This window comes from Strigops habroptila, chromosome 8 (genome assembly GCF_004027225.2).
Source record: "Strigops habroptila isolate Jane chromosome 8, bStrHab1.2.pri, whole genome shotgun sequence".
NCBI lineage: Eukaryota > Metazoa > Chordata > Aves > Psittaciformes > Psittacidae > Strigops > Strigops habroptila.
In genome coordinates this window covers 14,839,362-14,862,500 of record NC_044284.2, presented here as the reverse complement: position 1 = coordinate 14,862,500, position 23,139 = coordinate 14,839,362, and the positions used below count along the sequence as shown (strand labels likewise).

At 37.6% G+C, this 23,139-nt stretch overlaps 1 protein-coding gene across 3 annotated transcripts in view; it reads left to right on the top strand.

The window, feature by feature from the left end:
* The window catches only part of NEK7 (NIMA related kinase 7), a 73,048-nt gene that overhangs the window by 22,074 nt on the left and 27,835 nt on the right, over positions 1–23,139 (top strand). For all 3 annotated transcript variants that reach the window (XM_030493738.1, XM_030493740.1, XM_030493739.1), the window contains 3 exons: positions 7,372–7,434; positions 7,982–8,092; positions 22,776–22,884. In XM_030493738.1, the coding sequence (XP_030349598.1) occupies positions 7,372–7,434; positions 7,982–8,092; positions 22,776–22,884 (283 nt within the window). The remainder of the gene's footprint in view (positions 1–7,371; positions 7,435–7,981; positions 8,093–22,775; positions 22,885–23,139) is intronic.

Sequence of the window (23,139 nt, the reverse complement as noted above, 5' to 3'; positions counted from 1 at the left end):
ACAAAACCAGAGGAATGCTTCTTTCTGTCATGAGGGAGAGGCTCTGTTCTCTCTGTTTGAGACCCATGCATGGATGGACACCTTTTTCCACATCTCCGCATTGAGACAGTGTCTCTAAATGCTGTATTTTGGACTTGTTTCCACTTTGCCATTTTCTGGCTTTTCTCATCTCTACATGCCTCTTGTCTGATCTTGCAAGTTGTGTCCATTCCACCCCTCCCTGTTTCATTTTCTTGGCTGGGTTGGGTGTGTAGCTGTTTTCTTTATGCCTGTTTGGTCAGTGGTTCCCCATGGTTGTCTCTACCTTCAATGCCTGAGGTGACTTAGAATTCTTCTCTTTAAGAGTAACTGGATCTCAGGCCATTACTTGTTCCGAAAGGATTGCCAGTTTTGAGTTCTTATGAAGCTTTCCAACAAGAATGTTTATTTTCTGCTATTAAAATTTTATTTGGCTGAAATATGTACAATATTGATAAATGTTATGTTAATGCGTATGAAATGTATGTTTGTGGAAGTAAATGTGAGCAGAAGCAAGAGGCAGTAAGATGCTGTTGGAGAAAGGACAAGCAGATGGTGACAGAAACCACTCTTTTTCTGAATTTGTAGTTGCCGCTGAGTCCAGATGACATGAAGTAGTACCATTCTTGACTTGGTTTCCAATAGGATATGTAGCAGTGTGAAAACTGTGTAACTTGCAGTTCCTTGCTAGTAAGCAGAATAAATGAAATAGTACATTGGGTCTTTTCTTCTCATCTTACCGTTTGTGCTTCATCCTTCCATGTGTGGATTGCTTTCTTGTAATTAGGGAAGTGATATTTATAATAATTAGGTTCTTTCTTTTTCCATGGAACTATGTTTTCCAAGATGCTGCTGAAGTATTACCTGAATGAAACAAGAATTAAAAACCAAATCTTAATTACTTCATTTTCACTATTTCTAAACCACACTTTGAGTCAAAAAAACATCAGGATAGATCAACTACAGATAATCTATGAACACAGCAGTATAAGTTTAAAGAGCTTCTTGAGAAGTTTATTAATGTGTTAAGTCTGGGGTCCAAACTATACTGAAAGATCATGCCTGAGGAAGAAGCAATGCATCTTTACTACTGTGACTCTAGGTAACCCTTGCAACAGAACCATCAATAACACCCTGAGGTGTGGGGTGGCATCCTGAGCCATGAGTGCTCCAGTGGTCACTTCCAAAGGGGAGGTAAGCAACTGCTGGATACTGGAGTAAACACTCACAAAGCATCGTTAAAGAGCAAGAGTTATAAATATGTAAAGTCAGGGGCTGTAAGGCTGTATGAGTTCACTTTATGAGCTATTTTTTAAGTAAACCTTAGCTACTCAAATTTAAAGTATGTGAAACCATGTATTTCAAGAAAATTCCAAATTCGTTACATTTCTGCCTTACATTGTTCCACCTTTCTTTCACTTTCATTCCGGAATTGTAGACCCCTGTTAGAGATTCAGACAATGAATCCTTTTATCTAGCACTTACATTCATTATTCATTGTGCATTGTCAATGGATTGCTACTTCAGGCCTGAATTAGAGATAATTAATCTTAGGAAAGCACTTGTAATTTCACACTTTATGAAGCACAATTGTCTCAGCACAGTAGTACTGTGGTGGCAAAATAACGTTTGTTGTTGCTATTCAGTATGGTATCTTTTAATATTTATGTGCAATCAAGTCTTTATTTTACTTGTCTGCAGGTTTATGTTACAGCAGTCATGCTTGTGTTTTGCTTTGGAAATACTTTTTAGTATTTTTATTTCATACAGGATTTCAAACAGAAATAAGTTAAATTCACATTTAAATGGTGAGGTTAGAAAGATCTTTATGCTTTTCAATACTGAAAAGGAAAACTTGGAAAAGTGATGGACTTCAGAGCAAGAGGAATCAAGTAGATTCCCAAGTAGGCATGTTACTTCAGATGATGAGTTAAGTTCGTAGGTGGTAATTGATCAGATACAGCCTACGCTTAGAAGCTAAGGCCTGCTGGTTTCCATCTGATGGTTAAATGTTTCTAAACCTTCTTGCTCTGCACATAGCTTTCTAGGAGCTCTAGTTGTGTGTGTGAGCATGTATGTACAAACTTCACTCAGGAAGTTAGTTTCATGTATTGCAACCTCTTTGTTTAGTTTACATGGCTGCACAGGGGACAGTTTTCCTGCTCTGCATCTTACAGTAGTTTAGAAACTATTCTAAAAATACCAGTATCTCTTGACAGTACTTACATCTGACATTTCTAGAATGCTGAAAGAATAGAATTATAACCTATGCTCACATGAAGGTACTGGAGAAGTGATTCAATGCAGAGTTGCTAAAGAGATCCCTTAGTTGCATAGCACACAGAGGGGAAGGTTTTGGAATAAGTATCTATATATGCTTGTCCTTCTCTGCCTTCATATGATATTGATTGCAGTAGGAGATAAAAAAACTGAGAGCTAAAAGTGGACTTTTTCTTTCAGTTAGTGTTCTTGCTAAGTGGAAAAAAACATGGCTAAGGGCTTTAAAAATGCTCTCAAGTCTCTTCAGCTGTATTTTCCTAATTGTTTTCAGGAATTTCACAGTAATTGCTAACTGAAGTATAGTGCTTACCACGAGATTTTTTTGGTTACGCTCTTCATGAAAAATGGAACATCATAAACATATTTACTATATTTGTTGCTTATTATCAGATTTTCCACAGCAAACATAATTCATTTGTAGAAATGTTTATCATAGTACTTGAAAACAGAAGTTGGGGGGGGGAATTAAAATTTTAAGTAAGTGTATTACACTGTGCAATTTGTGCTGACTAGAGAAACACACCCGCAACCTGAATTACCCTGTGATCGTGACCTCATGTGTGGAGTCAAGAATTAGTATTTATTGTTAGTCTAATTAATGCCCTAGCAGTCTAATCAAAATGCGACAGTATTTATTGTTAGCCCGTTACAGTGATGCTAACACTTGTAGTCTAATTACTGCTAGTTTCCAATAATCAGTGTATGGAGCATCATCCCCTGAGCTCTGCTGGCAGTAGGATGCTGGTGGTGGCTCTACATGGGATTTTGCTGGGTGCTTTCAAACAGTCAGTTGTTGATGCTTTGTGCTGATCGAAAAGCTTACAGATGTTAATCACTCTGGTTTTGTTAGACCTTTATTGTATCTGCTATAATTTCCTTAAGACTGTGCAGCTGCACAAAGCTGAGCTGAATCTAAAAGCAAGTTAGAGAGAAATCATTTGACTGTAATGAGTTTGTTACAGTTAAGTCACTCAGCTGCAAGGCATAGGCTGCTACAGTTAAAGCCAAGCGCAGAAAGTAAGTGCAGGCCAAGAGAAGTCCAGACAAAAGGTTGCAAGTCCTTAGGCAGTTGGTTTCTGTGGCAGTCTGAGGTCTGTGGCCTGCTAACAACAATGTCAGTACTGTCCTTATAGGCTACAAATCGTGGGAGATGGATAAATCTGTGTGCAACACTCAGGCTAGGGAGGGGGGAGCTTAAGCTGACCTTTCAGCTTGGCTTCCGGCGTAATAGTAGCTGAAGATGGAATTAGTCTGCTTGCAATGCTATAAGCTGTTACAGTTGCAATGGAAGTACTGACATCCTTCATATTGTTACATTAATGGCCAGCCGACAGTAAACCGCAAGCAAAGGACAGCTTCTCCTGCACCATCATCTGGTCTGCGGCAGCTCCTGCAAAACAAGCTGAGCGCTGCCAGGTGCCATGTGTAATTTTGACATGCACTTGAAAGGATGTTCTTAAAATCTTTCACTGCGGGTTCTATTTTTCAGTGTGAGATGTTCTTCAGTGTTGAGTCATCTTCTGGTGATGAAGCACGGAGGTTTTCTCGTTGCGTTTACAGTAGCTTCCTTGTGTGAGCTGACATGGCTTATTACACTAGGGGCCTCTGATCTGAACTGCAGCAGTTTGGCAAAGTGGAAAGATAATCTATTCAGAAAGAAAATCTCTGCAAGCTGTTTCAATCTGGTATGGCAGGGCAGCAGTTCTTCAGAGGCCATGACTGAGTGATTTTTGGTGGGTTTTGTGGTGTGGTTGTTTTTATTTGGTTTTAGTTTGGGGTTTTTTTGGGTTGTTGTGTGTGGTTCCCCTCTTCCCCCCAGCGTTATTGTTGGAGGAGGTTAATGTCTGTGAAACTGAAATTCTGGATTTCTGGGAAATGCTCTTTTGGGGTTAGATCTGGGCCAAAGTCTAATGGAGAGCCTCGAGAATGATATACAGTGAATGTTCAGATTGTAAGGATTAAATAAGACTCACTTTTTCTGTCTTGCTTTATTTTAGTAAAGTAACATTTCAAATATCACAGCTTCAGCTAAAGTGAGTATATTTGCCACTATGCTGTATGAAGTGTAGCAAAAGTATAGGGAGTCATGTTTATAAAACCTAACTCTGTCCTTTTATGAGAGCAGCTGCTTAGTCTAGTCTTACTCCAGGCTGTTTAATAACAAATTAGAAGTACTAGGAATACTAGCCAGAATACACAAACAAAATTTTGTCTTTCTTTCATGTGCCTTAATCCTACATCTTTCACAGTCCTGAGTCTAGGGTTTTATTTTTGTTGTGTTGTTATTCCTTTATGAGAGGTACCAATTTATGTCCCTGTTAGAAGCATAGCTTATACAAAAACTTGCTTGCAAAATTTGCTTGTTTAGGTGTGTAGGGAAATAGTCCTGGTATAGGTATGTTGACTTGCCCCTTGGCATATTGGAACAGTCATTAACAGGGGCAAACTGCCCTGTGTTTTCACACAGTGAAACTCTTTTGGGTTTGAATCTTAAAATTGTGCTCTGGGTAATCTCTCCAAGTGTTACAAGTAGATAATTTGTGGGCAATTTTCAGTCTAAAATTCTTTCTGCAGCTTTGATTAGGTTCTCCAGTGTGTTTGGAGTTCTCTGTCTATGCCTGTAACATTTATAAGGAATATTCTTATCTCACTATTATCTAGAACTTAGCAGAAGTGTGACGCTTCAAGACGTGCCCCTACACTGGTCACTTTTTCCCCTGCTCCCCTGTTCACACTTTCGTCGACTGTTTTTGGGCAAGAGGGTATGCAATTTTCCATTTGCCTGGTCTCTTAGGTTACAGGGAAAGGCAATTTTGATCTCACACCTTCCAAGTACTTCCTCAGTTAATGTGCTGCTTCTCATATTTAGAACTTTGCTAAGTGTTTCCTAAAAAAAAAATCATGACAGTCCTTCGTGACCGTACAAAAAACTAGCACTCTAATCTATTGTCAAAATGATTAAAGAGTAGTGTTTGGGGTTTTTTGTTCAGAGTTGAGATCTATAACAGATGCAGGCTATTTCATCTCCATCACTAAGTTTCCCAACCCTAATTCATAAACTTTTGTCTTTTCCATCAGTGTTATTTACCTTTTAATACTTGTAATTTCATATATATATTGCTAACTTTTTTCTCCTACTACATCTGAAATTGGTTTATTTCTTAGTGTTAGCATTCCTTTCTTGTGACCTACCCTGCTGTGCTTCTCAAGTTTAAGTGTTTACGTCACCTACAGTCTTCTCCTTGAATAATTGCTTCTAGCTTAGTCTGTTTACTTCCCATCATCCTCGTGCTAATATACAAGTAGTTGTGGGATGGTTTTTTCCCTTTCTTTCTTGGTAAGTAGTTTTGTTCTCTTTCTTTCCTACTCCCCCTTTTTTTCTTACTATTTACAAGTCTGGAATTTCAATTCTTGACTTAGAGTTGTCTTTCTGTCAAAAAGTGAATCTTGTATCCAGTCCAGGCTGTTTTTTCTTATGCCAGCTTTGAAGACAGAAGATTGGATGTCTGAAGGGAAGTAGTGGCTAGCCAAGAGCGTGTGTGTGTTCTGCAAGGACTGTGCTCCATGCATGAAATCTGTAGTCCTTGACTTTGAGGAGAATGACAAACTCACTGTGCATAGTGGCATAGAAAATGACGATGAGGTTTAGCACATCATATGTGGACTTCCTGATTTGTTTGATCTTCTTTGGGGAGAGTGAAAGAAGGTGTTGGTCACATCAGCAGTTACGCAGTCAGATTAAGAGGTGACCTCTTTGCACACATTCAGTACTCAATGCTGTGAATCCTTATTTTGTTTCTGGGGTTGGTGGAGAGGTAAGAAATGGAAGTTGTCAGCTGTTGAGCTTTTGATCATTTTGAGCTGATGGAACCAGGTACCAATGATCTTCACAGCACATAATACATCTTTTCCTTGAGACTATCTAGAAAGAAATGTGCATTGAAAAGATATAACTGGAAAAAGTAATCTCATAAATGTTACGGCACTTACTAAAACTCACAGTACGTGTCTCTTACGCTTCTCTGGAAATGGATATCTTGAAATGTAATAGTATGCAGACCACACACGGCTTGATGAGGGGTTTGTTTTGTTTCTTCTTTAAAATGTATTTATTCAGAAAGTAATTTCAAATGACAGAAGAAGGTTTCCTTTCAGAAGTAACATTTTTGTCATTTCTAAGGGAATTAGTTGGTGGCAGTATATGAAGATGTACATTTGAGCAAGTGATGTGGGAAGGGAACCCAAAGGTGGTGGAAAAAAAAGGGAGTGATAATAAAGACAGTGGATTAAATACAGATTTGTAGAATGGGGACAAGGACTCTAAAGGCAGGAAAAAATTACTCCAAACAAAAATTGAGGTTAGTGGAATGTAATGTGGTTAACTGAAGGAGGCAAAAATGAGATACATTGCAAAGTAATTTGGAGCAGATGGAAGACAGAAAAAAATGAAGAGCAGAGATATCCAACTGTAAAAGGCTGTAAAAGTCAAAGTGACAGATGAGGGCTTAGAAAAAAGTGCAATAGTAAACAAATTACAGAACCCAAGTCACTTCTTTGCTTGCTGAAGGGAAGGAAATGGGAGAGAAAGAATTGGAGGCGACAGTGCGATTTTGATCCTGAGAGAGGTGAGTAAAAGTATGCATTATTTAGAATAGAAAAGGAAGACTGTAGCAAAAGACCAGAGAAAAAAGGTATGCTCAGTACTAGAAAGAATCCATTTGTGATAATGGTGTGGTAGGAATGGGAGAGGATGCCGAGATTTGGATTAGAAACAACTTGAAGGAAATGTGCTGAATTATTGCTGTGTGTTTGAACAGATACACAGAGGTGGCAATTAGTCATTGGAAAACTTGTACTTACAATGGACTTGTTTCCTACGAGGGGGCTAAAAGAATTGATCTAGCAGTAAATCGGTACATCAGAGCATTAGGGGTATTTCTTACTGCAATGGTATGTCTTGCCATGAAATGCATAACTTGGATTGCTTTATGGATGCTATGGAAAAATGATAGTGATTATTCAATTTACTGTATTTTTATCACTTGATAAAAATGTTTTCTCTCTTGTGCATAGATATTTGATTTAATGGATGCCAAAGCCCGTGCTGACTGCATCAAAGAAATAGATCTTCTTAAGGTAAAAGATTCGGTTAAAAATATGTGGCCATCATAGAAGTATGTTGCTTTTCATAGATATACTTGGGGTGTCCACTTGTAGAGTTTTTAAACCTCTCACTTAAGGGATTATGTAATGTTTATTGCTTTAAAAATTAACATTGAGAAGTAAATCCTATGGAAAAAATGGGTAACTCTTACTGTAGAAGTTTCTGCTAAAACCCACAGTATTGTAAATAACTGTGTCCTGTGTACAGTAAAGTATTGATTTTAAAAGTTGGCTTTGCCCTTTTGGGTAACAGTTAAGCATGCTATTGAATAGATACATTGAAGCAAAATCCTAAAATTGCAAGTTCAGTCATGATGTTGACCCTAAAATGCCATCACATTCTTGCAGAAATATTTGTCTGTAAACGATTCTCATAAGCATCTACTTTTTGTACCACACTGAAATATATTTAAGGCGGGGGGGGGGTAGACGGTTGTTTGCCTAAATGAGAATGTTTCATTTGTTGGATAGGTAATACATGCTCTACACTAAACTGTGCATTATTATTCTGCTTTCTTAGCAACTGAATCATCCAAATGTAATTAAATATTATGCCTCATTCATTGAAGACAATGAACTGAACATAGTGTTGGAATTAGCAGATGCTGGAGATCTTTCTAGAATGATAAAGGTAGGTGTTAAGTTTAAAAAAAAAAACTACAGCCTGTAGTGTGCAACTTCTTTGGATTGTCATTCTGTGTGCTCAACACTGGGTGAAATGCAGTGAAAATGTCAGGAACCGTGGAGAAAAGTGGAGTGTTTAAACTGACTTTTATGTATGCCCAATGTTGGTGCTTATGTAAGTACTTTTTAACACTGTGGCCCAGAATGTGAGTGCAGATGGGGACAGAAATAGACCAAAATTATATCATTGCTGGGGAGAAGGGAAAAAAAAACAAACCCCAAAACAAAACAAAAAAAAACCCCAAACAGACAACAAAAAACCCCCATCCAAAAACCCCTCAAAAACCTGTAAAGAAAAGCCATTTAAATGTCACTGCTATTTAAATCAATGCATTTTGACTGCCTTCCTGATTTTCAGCATAGTTGTGTTTGGCTTCCAATAGTCTGTTCTCTTTAATGATAGTGAAAGCAGAGGAAGGCTGGCGTCATAAGGCAGAAGTTTGTTCTAGATCTTGAACTTCAACTGCTAACCACTTTAGCAAACAAAGATTAAAATGGAAATAACTGCATCATTTTATAGGTGTAGTTGAATATTTCTTTATCTTGAGGCTAACAATTATTCTGAAAATACTTTTCATATTTGGTTGAAGTCACATGCAGTGAACTTAACCAAAATGTGGTTGTGCATTATGGGTTAATTGCTTTCTTTTGTAGTTTTTAAATGCCTGTTTTTTAGTTAATAGCAAAAATTTATCCAAGCACCAGTGTATAAACTTTGTATTCTGAATAACTTTTAACTAGCTGTGTCATCTTTGTTTATCATCTGACAACTACTGCCCTCTTTCCGTACCCTTTTTCCACTGGGTCTTGGCTTTACTGTGTCCCTTTGGTGTACTTTCTTGTGTTCACACCGACATTATTGTTGTCAATGCAGTCCAACTCTGGGAACAAATAATGCCAGTCAATTAGCATTCACCCAGCAACTGTCAGGCACGGAAAGGTGTTCTGCTGTTTTGCTTAGGACCTACATGAATAGAGAATGTTAATTTCTTCATTAATGACTTTCATACTGATTGGGGTTTTTTTGAGCTTTTGAAGAATATTCGCTTCTAGATTGATAATTGCAAGGTAGGACAGTAAAAATTTGGTTCTAAACAGGTTGACAGCATTCTGTTAATATTTATATCCAAATCTGATATTTTTCTCCATCTCATGAATTATTAATTCTGTGGGCTTACATTTCATAAAACATAAAGGAAGGTTTGTCTTTTCTTTTGAATGTTCAGTTTTGACACAACAGTTATTAATATGAGTACTGTGTGACAGATTGCCTTATGGCATGTCTGGTCTTATGACCCATTGAAGCTTTTTCGTTTTCCTCTGCTTTTTTGTTTTTTTCCTCTGCTTTTTTTTTCGCCCCCTTTTTTTTTTTTTTTTTTATTTTCCCCCTTTTAAATCCAGTGTATGAATAATAGTTTCTTCAGTGCAGTTGGCCTCATTGTCTAAGTCAGTGGGTATTTCTTACAGGCTCAATCTTGGAGGCACTTTGTGATTGTCCTCTTAACACAGGGATCATGTTTAATGTAGCAAACTTAGATTGCTGTTTGATGTTAATGACAGCCTATCAGGCTATTATTAAATATGTATGAGGTGTCACAATGCACTCCGTCTTCATGCTGCTGGTGGAGGAAATGATTTGGTAGACTGCTTGGATGGTATGATTTTAAATGTGGAGCGTATCAGTTATATTGCATTTTGTAAAGAAGCATTTTAAAAATTGCCTGAAAAATAAATGATTTGTGACGGTGTGGAAACTTCCTAGCAGAATGGCTGCCTGTCACACTACTAAGATAAGTAACTGCATCGTGTTGTTAAAACAAACAAACAAACCGTGCTATGGCTTATTACATTCTCGCTAGAATGCTGTTCTAAGTTTGGTGGAAGATGCTGAGGTATCCCCAGAGGAGTGTTTGGGTGCCAGGCTTGTTGTGTGATTTGGAGAAAAGATCAAGCGTATTAGTGAAATTGTAAATGGCCACAGCTCGAGTGACACTGAAACCAATGTTAATGTAAGGGAAAACTACTTAGCTAGTTTACTTAGGTATTTGTTATGACATTATTGGCACATCAGAGAATACTTACAAAGCTGCTGTGCCTCACTGTGCACCTTAATGAATTCCTTAGTTCTTCCCTTAATGAGCCACATCCTTGCTGCCCAGCCTTTTTACCATCCCTCTTGTTACCTGTGAATAATACTCTCTTTGTCCCTATTGAGTAGACAGCAGAGGAAAATCACTTGGTGCATTCATATGGATTCTAATAGAATTCACAGAATCTGTTGATTTTCAAAAAAAAAAAAGGAGGGGAAAGAAAAAGCAGCTGTGCATTGGCATTTACAAACCTCTGATTTCATTGTGAGATCTTTCGTGTGCTATGTGTTTATGTATGTACATACACACACAGTTTTAATTCATTTCACTTTATTTTTTAATTACCTCTGTCACAGGGAGATATTTCAGTACAGCCTCCATTCGCAGAAGTGGGGGGATCCCAAATCGAGGTTTTCTTATCTTACAGCTTTTAATGGTAGAATTCTTGGACATAGCATGTCAGTAGTACTGAAAGGGAAACATGATCAGCGAGGGGGAAGTACTTGCATTTGACTTGCAGTTGGTTTTGCACTTAGAATATGTATCTTGGTACCGTGTAACTGCTCTGTAGGGATGGTGAAAGAAGGAAAAATTCTTGATTTTCTGTATTTGTGGCTGCTGGATACTATTGCATCAAAGATTTTACAAGTAAATGATTAGTAACTATTGTGATAGTTCCCTAGCATGGTCTGTTGTTTGCTGGAGTCTGTAGTCTCTGCTATGGAACATGGTGATAGGACATAGCTACTAAGGTTGAAGGTTGTTATGAGAAGTCCTGTCATTACCTTGTAATACCACCTCCTTTTGCAATACAAAAATACATTGAAAGGCAGGTTTGAGGCTTGATCCCTTTTCCTATTAGTTGTGGTTCTCCACCACCACCAAGCAAAAATTCTTCTGTAATGAACAGATGATTCAGTAAAAAACTGATTCAGTAAAAAGAGCTAGTTAGTGAAGTCTGTGCTGAAGATGTTGAAACAAGAGAATTAGAACTATTTTGCAGAATAATTAGCATATTATTTAAGATTGTAGATAAAGTTATTAGGATTGTAAGAAGGGATGTTATCGACACTAAAATGTGGTGGGTTTTTTTGTCTTAATCAGCAGTAAACTTCTAGATCTACTTAATTTCTGCAGATATATTTTTCTGGCAGATAATCTTAGCACACAAAAGCCTACAAACTTTAAAGTGAATGTCATACAGATCTTAAAAAATAATAATGTTTTGGGAACAAGCGTGAAAGCTTTCATGTAAAGTCAAAAATATCTTTACAACTCTCTCAAGATAAATGCAAAATAATTTGAATTCTAGAAAATGTCACCTAGCCACTTCACCTACTCTTCAGAGTAGGTGCATGAAAAAAAAACCCAAACAAACCTATAAATAGCTAGGTAAAATAAGACAAATATTTTAAAACTTCTCATCAGTATGAAGTTCATATTGGTATCTCAGTGAATTCTGTGTCCTTAAACGTACTTGCTTTTATAGGACAGTCAAAATATAGGATTAGTAACTACTTTCCAAGCAACTGGTGCATATCTAAATTGCTTGTTGCAGTAGCTGGAGCTCTGTTTAGACTTGTTTGAAATCTCATTGATTATCATTCTCATGTTTCACCAGTGGTGGGTATTTTGGGCTTCACTATGTGAAATTGCATCAGACAATTTCTCCTCTCCACGTGGTCTGGGATACAGAGCTTTCCTCTTCTCCCCATGCTAAAATATATTAGCAGTGATTTTTTTTTGGAACTTATTTGCAGTGCTCCAGGGGTGACTTAACTTGCCTGTGCTGCATTATGGAACAGCCTGCCCTTTTTTAAGCATGGAAGCAATTTTAGCTTCAGTCATTGGCAGCTTTGGCAGCCCAGAGTGCTGCTCCTGCCTGTGTGAAGCAACCATAACTCTGTTGCAGGATCTATGTGACTGCATCCTAAGTGTGTTACTGTGTGAGGTGGCTACTGGGTGAGATGGCAGCCTTTGGGGATTTATAGACATGTTGCAGTGGCTTTGGATTTGGAAGGAACATAAGGCAGACTGTAATAACTACCCAGTGCCCCTATCTTAAGTGTTTAGTGGTGTCTATGGGACTGGACAGCACTGGAGAGAGGGTTATTCACATCATTCTGAACTTGGGTGGTGATAAAGTGCAGGTCAGAAACTTCTGCATGAGGTGCTTTTGTGGTCCTTAGCAGTGCTGCTTGCCCCATTTTTCTTGCAGCACGGCAGAGTTGTGGGGGCACCTACTGCTACAGAAGCTGATGACTTTTTCTGTCTGCAAACTAGCTGCTCTGGGTTGCTAGATGGCTAGTGGCTCACGATTAACCATTCTCAGTGAAGTGAAGCTGGTCATGTTGCTGAGAATGGAAACTTGGTTTTTCAAACTGTTTCTTTATCACACAAAACATTGACTTACAACTTTACCAGTCGTAGAAGATAGTTGGCATTCATGTTTGGAAGGCTGGTGGGATAATGATGGTGTCTCCAATGTAGTTTGAATAGCAGTGTTGCAGAAGCTGTATTCTGCTATCCACATGTGTAGAGCAGGACAGTAACTCTGCTTGCTCTTGGGGTTGCCAAAGATTTAGCTATGTGAGAATGTATTTGTTTGTTAAAATACAACAATTTCATGCTGAAATGTTGCATGCCAGCTGCCTGCTTGAGGATGTATGTTTGCAAAAATGTATGATTTAGTAGGCTGCTGAGGAAAAATATGTCATTGTTCTGAGATGTTTGTTTGTTTTTATCTGTTTGTTTTAAAACCTAACAACCATTGTATCTGAAATATTGTAAGCCACTTGTGCCTTGAAACAGACTTAAAACTTGGAAAGGGGCTTTTTCTTACAATAATGGCTGTGAAAACTCACCTAAAATGAAATTCTTCCAAAACAAGAGTTCATATGTGCTTAAGAGAAATTGCTGGAGCATAGCAGCCAAAGTAGAGAATTTCTGTACATGTAGAGCTGCATGAACTTCTTGCATCTCCTACTGCTGTCAACATTGCGTACTACCTTAGTGACTATGAATGCTTTGACCTATAGTACAGGTGATTCAAATGGCTTTGCTAGAAATAGCTTTTTCCGGATGCTTTGGGTGGGCCGAAGCTTTCCTGTCTCTCAGGGGGTATTTATTCTTTCTAACAACACAGGCAAGGGAGTAATCTGAGATGAGTGTAGAGAAGACAAAAGGCTAGGCAGATAGACAAGTAGGCTGAGACAAGCAGCTGAGTGATCCTTAAGGGGGGAGAGAAACATCTGACTGGGAATAGGGAAGATAAGTGGACTGCTGGTTAGGAGTTTTTGAGAGAAGGTAGATTGGGAAATCTTACTCCTCAGTCTTCACCGCCTTGTGTTATAAAAGAATGGGTATAAAAGTAATGGATTGGGAAACTATGAAATGCAAGTCCCAATACTGGGCTTGAGCACAGTGAGATTAGAGAAAAACTGGTGTGTTGCCAGAGAGCAAGACAGATTGGGCAAGGATATTAGAGACAGAAAAACTGGCTGCCAGCAGAGAGAGCGCCTGGCTGGGATAACTGAGACTGGCTAGGAACAGGATGCTGTTGTGTAAATGGAGTAAATGGGATTAAGCAACAGAAATAGGAAAGGAACAGTTCTGGCATGGGAGCAGATAAGAGGCAGGTTGTGTAGGAATTGCAGATCAAATAGAGAGGAAATAATAGACTGGTTAGGGCTGGAAGGGACCTTAAAGATCATCCAGTTCCACCCCCCTACCATGGGCAGGGACACCTTCCACTAGACCAGTTTGCTCAAAGCCCCGTGCAGCTTGGCCTGGAGCACTTCCAGGGATGAGGCAGCCACAGATTCTCTGGGCAACCTGTGCCAGTGTCTCACCGCTCTAACAGTAAAGAATTTCTTCCTACACGCAGTGAAGAACCTGCCCTGTAGTGTGCTGCCACATTGAGTGTGGAGTGGGACTCGGGGTTCAGGAGCGTTGCTGTTCTGCTTCTGTCAGCAAATGTAAATGAAGTCCACAGGCAGTACCCATCCGTTGCCTGCTGAAGGATGGTGCTCTGTTGTGCAAGTTACTTGGTTAGTTGCAATACTAGCTGTGGCTGTAAAAGTGCTAGCTTTGGTAAGCCATGCATAGCAATGTAATAGCCTGAATTTCTGTAGTTATTTTTATGCTTTTTTGAATCTAGGGAATTGCTTATATCCTAAGGAAGCAACACTGAATCTGCAAAACCAGGCATTCAAAGGCTAGAAAAATCCTACATCCGAGTGTCTTGCACTCTAGCAAACTACAGGTTTGAGTCTTCTTTGAAGAACCACCACTCTATTTGGTGTTAACTGTACATATGCTTTGGGTAGAAATCACGATGCAGTATGTGCACTACCATTTGTTGCATCTGTGCTGCCTTCTTTGCTGCAGTGGTGGTTTTCAAGGCAGGGAGTTCAAGAAAGACAAAGGTTTCATAGTTAATACAATTGAATCCTCTTCTGAAGACCATCCTTTCTTACTGTCTGTGGTACTGTTCCAAAGAGATACTGTATAAACCACTCCAGCCACAACTTTTTTGGTGGGAATTGTAATTGCTTGTTTCTGATATTTGAGGTGAAACTCTAGGGTTTGAATGGTAGTATTGAGTGTTCACAGCTTCATCTGTTCTGAGTGGAAACTGTGCTTTGAAGATGAACTGTTTCATAAAGCAGCATAAGTACGTTGAAAAGGAGGTGCTTAAATTAGTGCTAGAATTAATTAATGCTTTTGATCTTACTTCTTTGCCCCCATTCTAATCTGTAAAATGGGGATAGTACTACCTTATTGCTTCTAAGGCTGTTTGTGAAGATAAACTTTACCAAGTTGATTTTATTAATTTGATATTCCAATGATGCATACCAGGAAGCCGTACCCCTCCCTGAAATTATATTTAATAATAGGTTTTGAATAGTGCACAATAAATAAAGCCTAGAGACATTTTCAAACTGCTCATTAGCTGAGTGTCATGAATGAATGAGAAAAGGGTCTCTTGACATGAAGAATACTGAACTGAAAACCGCGTGCATGGGCACACACTCTCAAGGGGGAGAACTTATGGTGGCTTTAATTCTGAGATTTTACTTTTATGTGTATTTACATCCAAATAGGTAATGTCAGGATTGTGGAGAAAGTATTTTTAAAGTAGTACTTTTTTGCATGTTTGTGCATTTTCTTTTCATGATACTGATTTATCCATATCTGTAAGTGCCAATTTTAAGACGTGTAATGTGGTTCTTTTGATTTTCAGCAGTATCTGTGTCTCACTTGCACTCTTTTCTTTTTCCTGTGATTGCTAGATTTCATTTAAAGAACAAAAAACCCCACTACTCCCACCCCAATACCAAACCTCCTGACTCATTGTCTTTTTGTTTAGCATATGGTTATGTTTTATAATAGAGAACAGTTTGGCACCTTGCTGAAGCTACATCATTGAAAAATGTTAAAAGCGTCAAAATGGTTTTTTTTCCTCAAAGTTTTTTTCACATTCTGTATCACCTTTACTTTTAGCTTTTTTGTGTCCTCATTTTTGAAAAGACTTAAAAAAGATAGTGTGTAGCTTGAAGAAGCATGTGATATAATAGGATACTGTAACACAGTATGTGCTAATTACAGATCAAAGCTAAATTATTTTTATGTGCCTTTTCCTGAAGGAGAAACCTGGGGCTTTGAATCAGTCAGGCTATTTTTTGCCACTAGCTTTTATTAAAGCTGCTAAGAATCTTTATCTTAAACTTTTTTACCCCCTGTAATAAAAAATGGTGCATCCTTATTCAACTTTGTATATATGCTAACTGTAAAAAGGGGAGGCTGGGTGTTCACAGGGGACATGGCCTCGCTACAGGTGGAGCTGTGAAGTCCTAAAAGAAAAAGCCGAGGCCTAGAGCCCTGCCAAGCTGGGAGAGCTACTTCTGGTAAGCTTTTGCTGCCCACACGTGTGTGTTACTGGAGGATCTGACGTGTGCTTGACTGTCATCTCTTCTTTCAACCACAGCTAACCAGAACGAGAGCAGCAGTAGTGGTTTGCCATGTACAAGCTAGGTACGTGTGCTGGTGGAAGGGAAGCTGGCTGGTCCTGCAGTTTATAACCAGTGGAGTAATAGGGCTGGGTAATTGCCAGGCAGCCACCTTAGTTTTTCTGTGAATCAGCCATTGGCTGTGGCTGCCACTGGAACAATAAGCCGGCAGATTTCCTGCTAAAACAATTAGACTATCAACACTGTTTTGTCACGTGGGCAGTCCCCTTCACAGACATCACACTTGAAGCTATTGTGTAAGCTGACCGGCTGTACTTGCAGGGAGAATAGCGGTGTCAGACAGCTATGGAAAGTTAACTTGAAGTTAACTTCATTTAACTATTACACAGGCTGTTCAAATAGCTCTAACTAAGGCAGAAATGCTTGGGGTATTTCATCTCTACCTTTGCCCTCTGGTGCTAGAATTGTCTGACTCCATGAACCCTTAAAGAGCAGAGAGAATTGAAAGATTTTATTAAATAATAGTTCTGTGGGCTTTTCTTGTTTGAAATGCCCTGCAAACAATACTTAGAGGTTAGTTTTTCTCACAGTTGTTTTCGGAAAACTTGCAGTGTCAGTGGTTGTGCTACGTTTATAACTTGGTGAGAGTGAAGAGAGAAGATTTTGAATTTGTCTGCTTTATTTATAGTAAAAAGAGAAAAAAGTTAAGATGGTAGCCTCTGTATTTAGTGTGTTGTGCTATTGCTTTTTATTGGGAAGTAGAGTTAATGATTCAAGCATGAGTTTCACCTCTTTATGCTGTACCAGTTTTCCCAAGGGGGTTTATTGGAGAGAGATGCATGTAAGCAAATACTGTTGAATTTAAACAAACGGCTGTGTGTTTTAAGAAGCCGCACTCAGTGGTAACAGCAAAGACAGTGAAAATGATGCAGTATTGGAAGTTTTATTTTAGTGGCTCAGCAAGTAGATCTGATTTCAGTAGGTGATCTTTATCTCTGAACACTGGATGTTCTTTCTTTTTTGCATGAGCAAACATGTTGGGTTGAACAAAGTAGTTGTAGGTGGACTACTCAGAAGGGAAAAATGAAATGAATCCTAGCAAAAGCAGTTGGATAAAAATATGTATAAATAAGTGACTTTTGTTCAGAGTTTTCTCAGGAATCTGCATTTAATCAGGATTCTTATTAACAGTCCGATTAACAGATAATTAGCACGAAAGAATGTACTAAAAATGGAAAATACAAGAATTTTGACTTGTGTTTTTCTTGCAAGGCTTTCGATTTCTTGTAAGTAGATGTCTTTATTATGATTGTGTGTGAAAGAAGATTGTGTTTGAGAAGATGTTTCTATCTCAATTCTTCGGTGTGTTTGTGGTGGGGTTTTATTTATTTATTTATTTTAGGCAAGACCATAGTTTAATCCTACTAGTCTGCCCTTCTGATGCTAGTAGGTACTTCTGTTAGCACAGTTATTTTGTGTATTAGATTTTTGTACTATTTCTTAGTCTTTTGTGCAACTGATGTAATGAAGTTACTTGCCATGTATTAAGATCAGTAACAGAGGAAGACTGATTTTTTTTTTTTTTTTTTTTTTTTTTTTTTTTTTTTTTTTTTAATAAATGCATTTTTTGGTGGGTTCTGGAAGGGAAAAATATAATATAAACAACTGTAAATCAAAGTTTGGAAAAACAACCAGGCATTTTTTCTTATTTTCTTAATTATTGTTTAGTCACTTTATTGGCTACGTACTTCTTACTTTCTGTATGTTTAGTTGGTAGATGACAAATAATTTGGAATTTTTTAGTATTCTATTTTTACAACTAAGAGACAGCTGCTACTCTTGAAATGTAGGCAAATTTGATCACTTTGTGATCAGACTGGATGAGTGAATCAAGATGTGGTGAGAAGTTCTATTTTTGTTCTGCATAGAAAGCAAAGAAAAATGGCAGAAAACTTACCATGATCTAAAGAGGTGGGCAGCTTGAGTTCATAAATAAACAGAGACAGACAAAACTCTGGGGAGACTGCATTCCTCTTAGAATTATATTGCCTTTTAAATGGGAAACATCATGTAGAAACTTCTTTTCTGTATACGTGAGTCTCTGATCTTTACTCTGAAATGCAGAGATGTTGAGGTCCATCTTCACTGGTCTGTCTTTTGACCCTGTGTTCCCTTGCCAGTTCTGCTTTGGTTTTGTTGTATTCAGAGTGAGAATTCTTGTTTGTGCTTCGAAAATTTTCTATTACAGCTGCCTGACCTACTCTTTCCTCTTTCTGTTCTTTCTGCTCGACCACATGAAAAATGACTTCCAAAGAAACATGGGCAGAAGCGGCCGAAAACTTCATTGTGTGTTACTTGAAAGTTCCTTGCAATAATCCTTTCTGTGTTGCTTTCCTCTTGATGAAGTTCAGATTTATTCCCACAAGTATACGGTTGTTGAAAAGCCAAAACAACTAAACAACAACAAACATGCCAAAACCCAACAAACAACTCCCCACCCCAAACAACAGAAAAACACCTTTATATTTTTGTAAGCCGGAAGTGAAGTAATGAGAACAGACAGATGCAATCAAGTTTCTCATCAAAACATGAAAGGAAGGAAAAGGAATCTATTTAAAGCAAGGAAATTATCATTCTCATTTTACTTTTCCTCCAAATCCTCTCTTTAAGAACACAAGTCTGGCCTAGACCATGCACAGTGAAAAAATCAAATATATATTCAAGCTTGTTTGACAGTTTTACAGGCTGCTTTTTTTTGTTGTTGTTTGTTTTTCAAATAATCACTGCAAAATTGTTTAGCTGATCAGCTTATCTTACTGCAAGAGATATTCATAAACCTCTTGCTTGCTGTAGTCCAATTGTCTGAGACACGCCAGAACTGAATGCTAAGTTTTTTCCAGGCGTGGCTACTGACACATAGCCAGTCATATCTGAAATCTCCAATTGCATTGAAATCATCCATGCTCACTGTTCTTAACTTATCAGCAGAAAATCCTTCGTTTTCTTACAAAAGTCAAACATAGTCCTTGAAGAGTATTCTCTGAACTGTGCTTGTTAAGCCTAGATAAGACCATTTGCTAATTGCTGTCACTTTTTCTTTTGGAATTTGACCTTTAAAGCATCATCTTTAGAAACTCAGTATAATATAATTCCATGCTTTTATATTGATTTAAAACTTTTTTCCCTGTCTGTCTTTTACTTACTTTTTTTTATAATTCCTCCCAGAAACTGAATGGCATGTGCTGTTTAGGTGCAGGGCAGCTATATTAAAGTTAACTAGGATGGAAACATTTGGAGAATATTTAACTTTTCTTTTAGTAATTCATTAGAGAAGCCCAGGAGAATTCCATTTTCCCATAACCAAACCGCTCAGTCATTCTGTGAGAAGGGATGAAAAGACAAGCTGGTGGTATAACCTGCCTACCTTAAAGCTCTTTAAGGCGTTTGAATAGCAGATTTATGACCACACAAATTTCCAGTTGCATTAAACAACTGAATTCCAGCTTCTACTGAATTGGCATGATGAAAACTCTTCAAAGTATTTTTTTGAGATTCCATTCTCTAAGACAGAGATGGAAACTTCGTGGGATATGTCTTTTGAAACAAATAATTCTTGCTAGAGACAGTCTGCTGCCTGAGCATGCCTCTTGTTCTCTGTTTACCTCATAAAACACTAGCTTGCTACACTGCTCAAACTTTTAATGCACATGTACAAGCAGTTCCTTTTTTGCCCAGTTTCAAATATGTTGAGGCTGATGTTTCATCTCAAACAAGATTATGTTTTTTAATGTCACACTCTAGAAGGTCAGTGGTCTGAGGGACATCAGGACAGGTGGAAGCAGCAGTGGAGTGAAATGTTGAAAATGAGAGTGCTTCAGAAAGCTGTATGTCAGGCTGTATTCCTTTGAAGTCAAATTTGAGCAGGTAATAGCAACTCTTATACAGTGGAAGATAACTATTAAATTTGCTTGATTATGTAGACTTTGGGATGCTTGAGGCATTACAGCATTAGGCAGAGAATTAGTTTTAGTATTAACAGTTTGTGGTGCTACTACGCTCTGCTACAGTAGAGGTTAAAAATTATTGTTTTGGCATCATGTCATCTGCACTTTGGCTTCCCTATAGGGAGGGGGTAAACCCCACAACCATTAGAACTGCATTTTGCATTGTAGACTCATTAAAAATGGAGGAGAGAGAAAAGGATCCTGCTTTCAATACAGTTAATATGTGCTATATGTATGAATTTAATTATGCTGTTTGGAATAAAATAGGTTTGACCATGCTTTCCATTGATTTATATTTCTTGTTGGAAGGTAAGGTTCTCATCAGGAATGGGATTCCTTTTCTTTATTGACTTTTCTCAGAATTAACACCGCCTGCTAGACTGTTTCATAGAAACATATAACTTGCTTCAATAGCTAGTTTTGCAAAATCAGTGTTTTTTGGTAGTGGAGGCTTTTCATCACTGCTTTGGCTGTTGGTGGACAACAGCTCAAGAAAACGTTGAGAATATGTATTTTGATGGAAGAAGATAGTTTAATTAATGCACAAAACAATTTTCAGTGAATTTATTTTAGAGATAATTGGATTGTTTTTACACCTATACAAGCAAAAATGGTGCCTATTTCTTTGTTTAGTTTAGACTTTGTTAGCCAATCTAGCAGCTCTTTTTTTGCATCCTATTTAGATGGATAAATTCTACAGGGTTAATGTTATTGATGCTTTCAGGGAAGAGAAGTTGTTGTTATGCAAAATTATTACTGCCTTCAGTAGAATGAGACTACATTTTAAAAACTGTTGTTATAGTGCACGCTTGCACTGTAAGAACTGAAGCCGATTTTTCTAGGGTACAGTTGGCTACAGTGTTATAGATGGCAAATGAATAAAATGTCAAAAGAATGCTTGTACATAAATACTTTAAAGGGACACTGATGTACTTAATGTACATTGGAATGGAAATCTGTAATGGAAAACTTCTCATTTCAGACATTTTGTGAATGGCAGTTCATCACTGCTTGTGCTTAGATTAAAAAAAAAAATATCAGAATGTTTAAATAAAGTACCTAGTTATAATTATGATGATTTCAGAATGCATTTTAAATCAAGGAACTATGCTTTCATGTGCACATACTTAAATGTATTGTGTATTTATTTTTAAATGAAAAGAAACCTGGTCTCCATCTTCCTGTTGACATCAAACAATCCTCTGATATGCAAATCCAGCTATGGGGAGAACAGATACACAGGGTTTGTTTGGATTCAGTCCAAGACTGCAAGAGAATTATATTTAAAGAAGTAATTTATATGCTTTGCCTCATTTAAATGAAAATGCATTTTGAAATAATCCCTATAACTAAGCACAGTTTGGTGAAATGTTATGATCCTTTGTATGACTGATACATTTTGCTATGTTTAGTTTAAAAACATCTTTCTTGTACTCCTGCATGTGTCTCTAATGTGTAGATGCATCTGTCGACTTTGCAGTGGCACATTTTAGTATAGTATGTGAAAATATTTTTATTTTTTGAGAGTAATAAATGTTTGTTATATGAACTTTCTTAGGATGTTCATGATCGTGAAGTGTGTGTGTGTGTGCATGTGTGCATATGCTATTAAAATAGATCTAAGCACTTTGCTTTCCATAGAAAATTTTGCTAGTATTAATGTTGTTGTATTTCCTTTGTGCGTTTAACTTAAAAATCTGTCAAAATGGGAATTCTTTAAAAAGAGAGACTAAACGAGCAACAATTTTACAGTTATCTTACCTTCAGCCACAGAATTTATAATGATCAAACTTGAATGTTTTAGCATTGGCTGAATTCCAGGTTTTCAGTATGTATTTTTGGAGGACTGTGTCATTCCAGTCTGTGAATGTAATATTTGAAGGAGATGTGTGTAGCAGAGCGTAATTATGTTTAACGTAGGCTTTAACGGGCTATTGAACTGTAACCAGTGATTGGTAATGGTCGTTCATACAGGATGGAAGATATTTGAGCAGGAGTTAGATAACTCTGAAATGGTCAGTTCCTTTAGTCCCCTTTTATGTATTGCAGAAGTTTCCAAGACTAACCCGATCAACCCTTCTTACACGATCTTTGTGTTTGTGGGTCACTACTGTTTTTTTTTCTTCTATTTAGAAAATGAGTGTATGGAAATACATGTTGGTGTAAGGATGTATTTGATTTGGGAAGCTTGTGGCACGTACCTTTGTGTCTGACCTTTATTTGTTCTGTGGCTGCTTACTCCATGCTAGACTGTTCTGACTGCGTTAATCCTGCACTGAGGATTGCTAAATACTATGTAAATATTTCTTTTGGGACAGCAGTTTATTTCATTAATGTCATGTGTGGCTCTATGTGCTGACTGACAAGCACATACCTTGATGATGCATGTGTTAGTATTTAAGGGAAAAAATCTCTGTCAAGAAATTTTGTTAAACTTTACTCAGTAGTTTGGAAGCCTCTGTTGTTTGGTTTTTATAGAAAAGATTTTCTATCTTTTCTTTTTTTAAACGTTTGGTGCAAGTTTTAGATTTTAATATTCAGTGTCCATCCTTTTTTTCTTTAAGCATTTTAAGAAACAGAAGAGGTTGATTCCTGAAAGAACAGTTTGGAAGTACTTTGTTCAGCTTTGCAGTGCCTTGGAACATATGCATTCTCGTCGTGTTATGCATAGAGGTAATACAGGATCAAAGATGATTTGTCTTTACTAAACCTTTTACTGTGTGATAATTAAGCTGTTTCAATGCCAATGATGCCAGATAACATTATAATGGAATCGATTTTGGCAGCTGACACAATGTATGTGTTTTGTAATGTTTTATAAGTAGTGGAAAAGTGTGACAGAAGTTCATGGTTGTATGTTTGTTGTGGTAAACATTTGTTTATAGCAATGGTTTGTGATTTTTTTGTGAGTTTTCAAAATAAGTCATA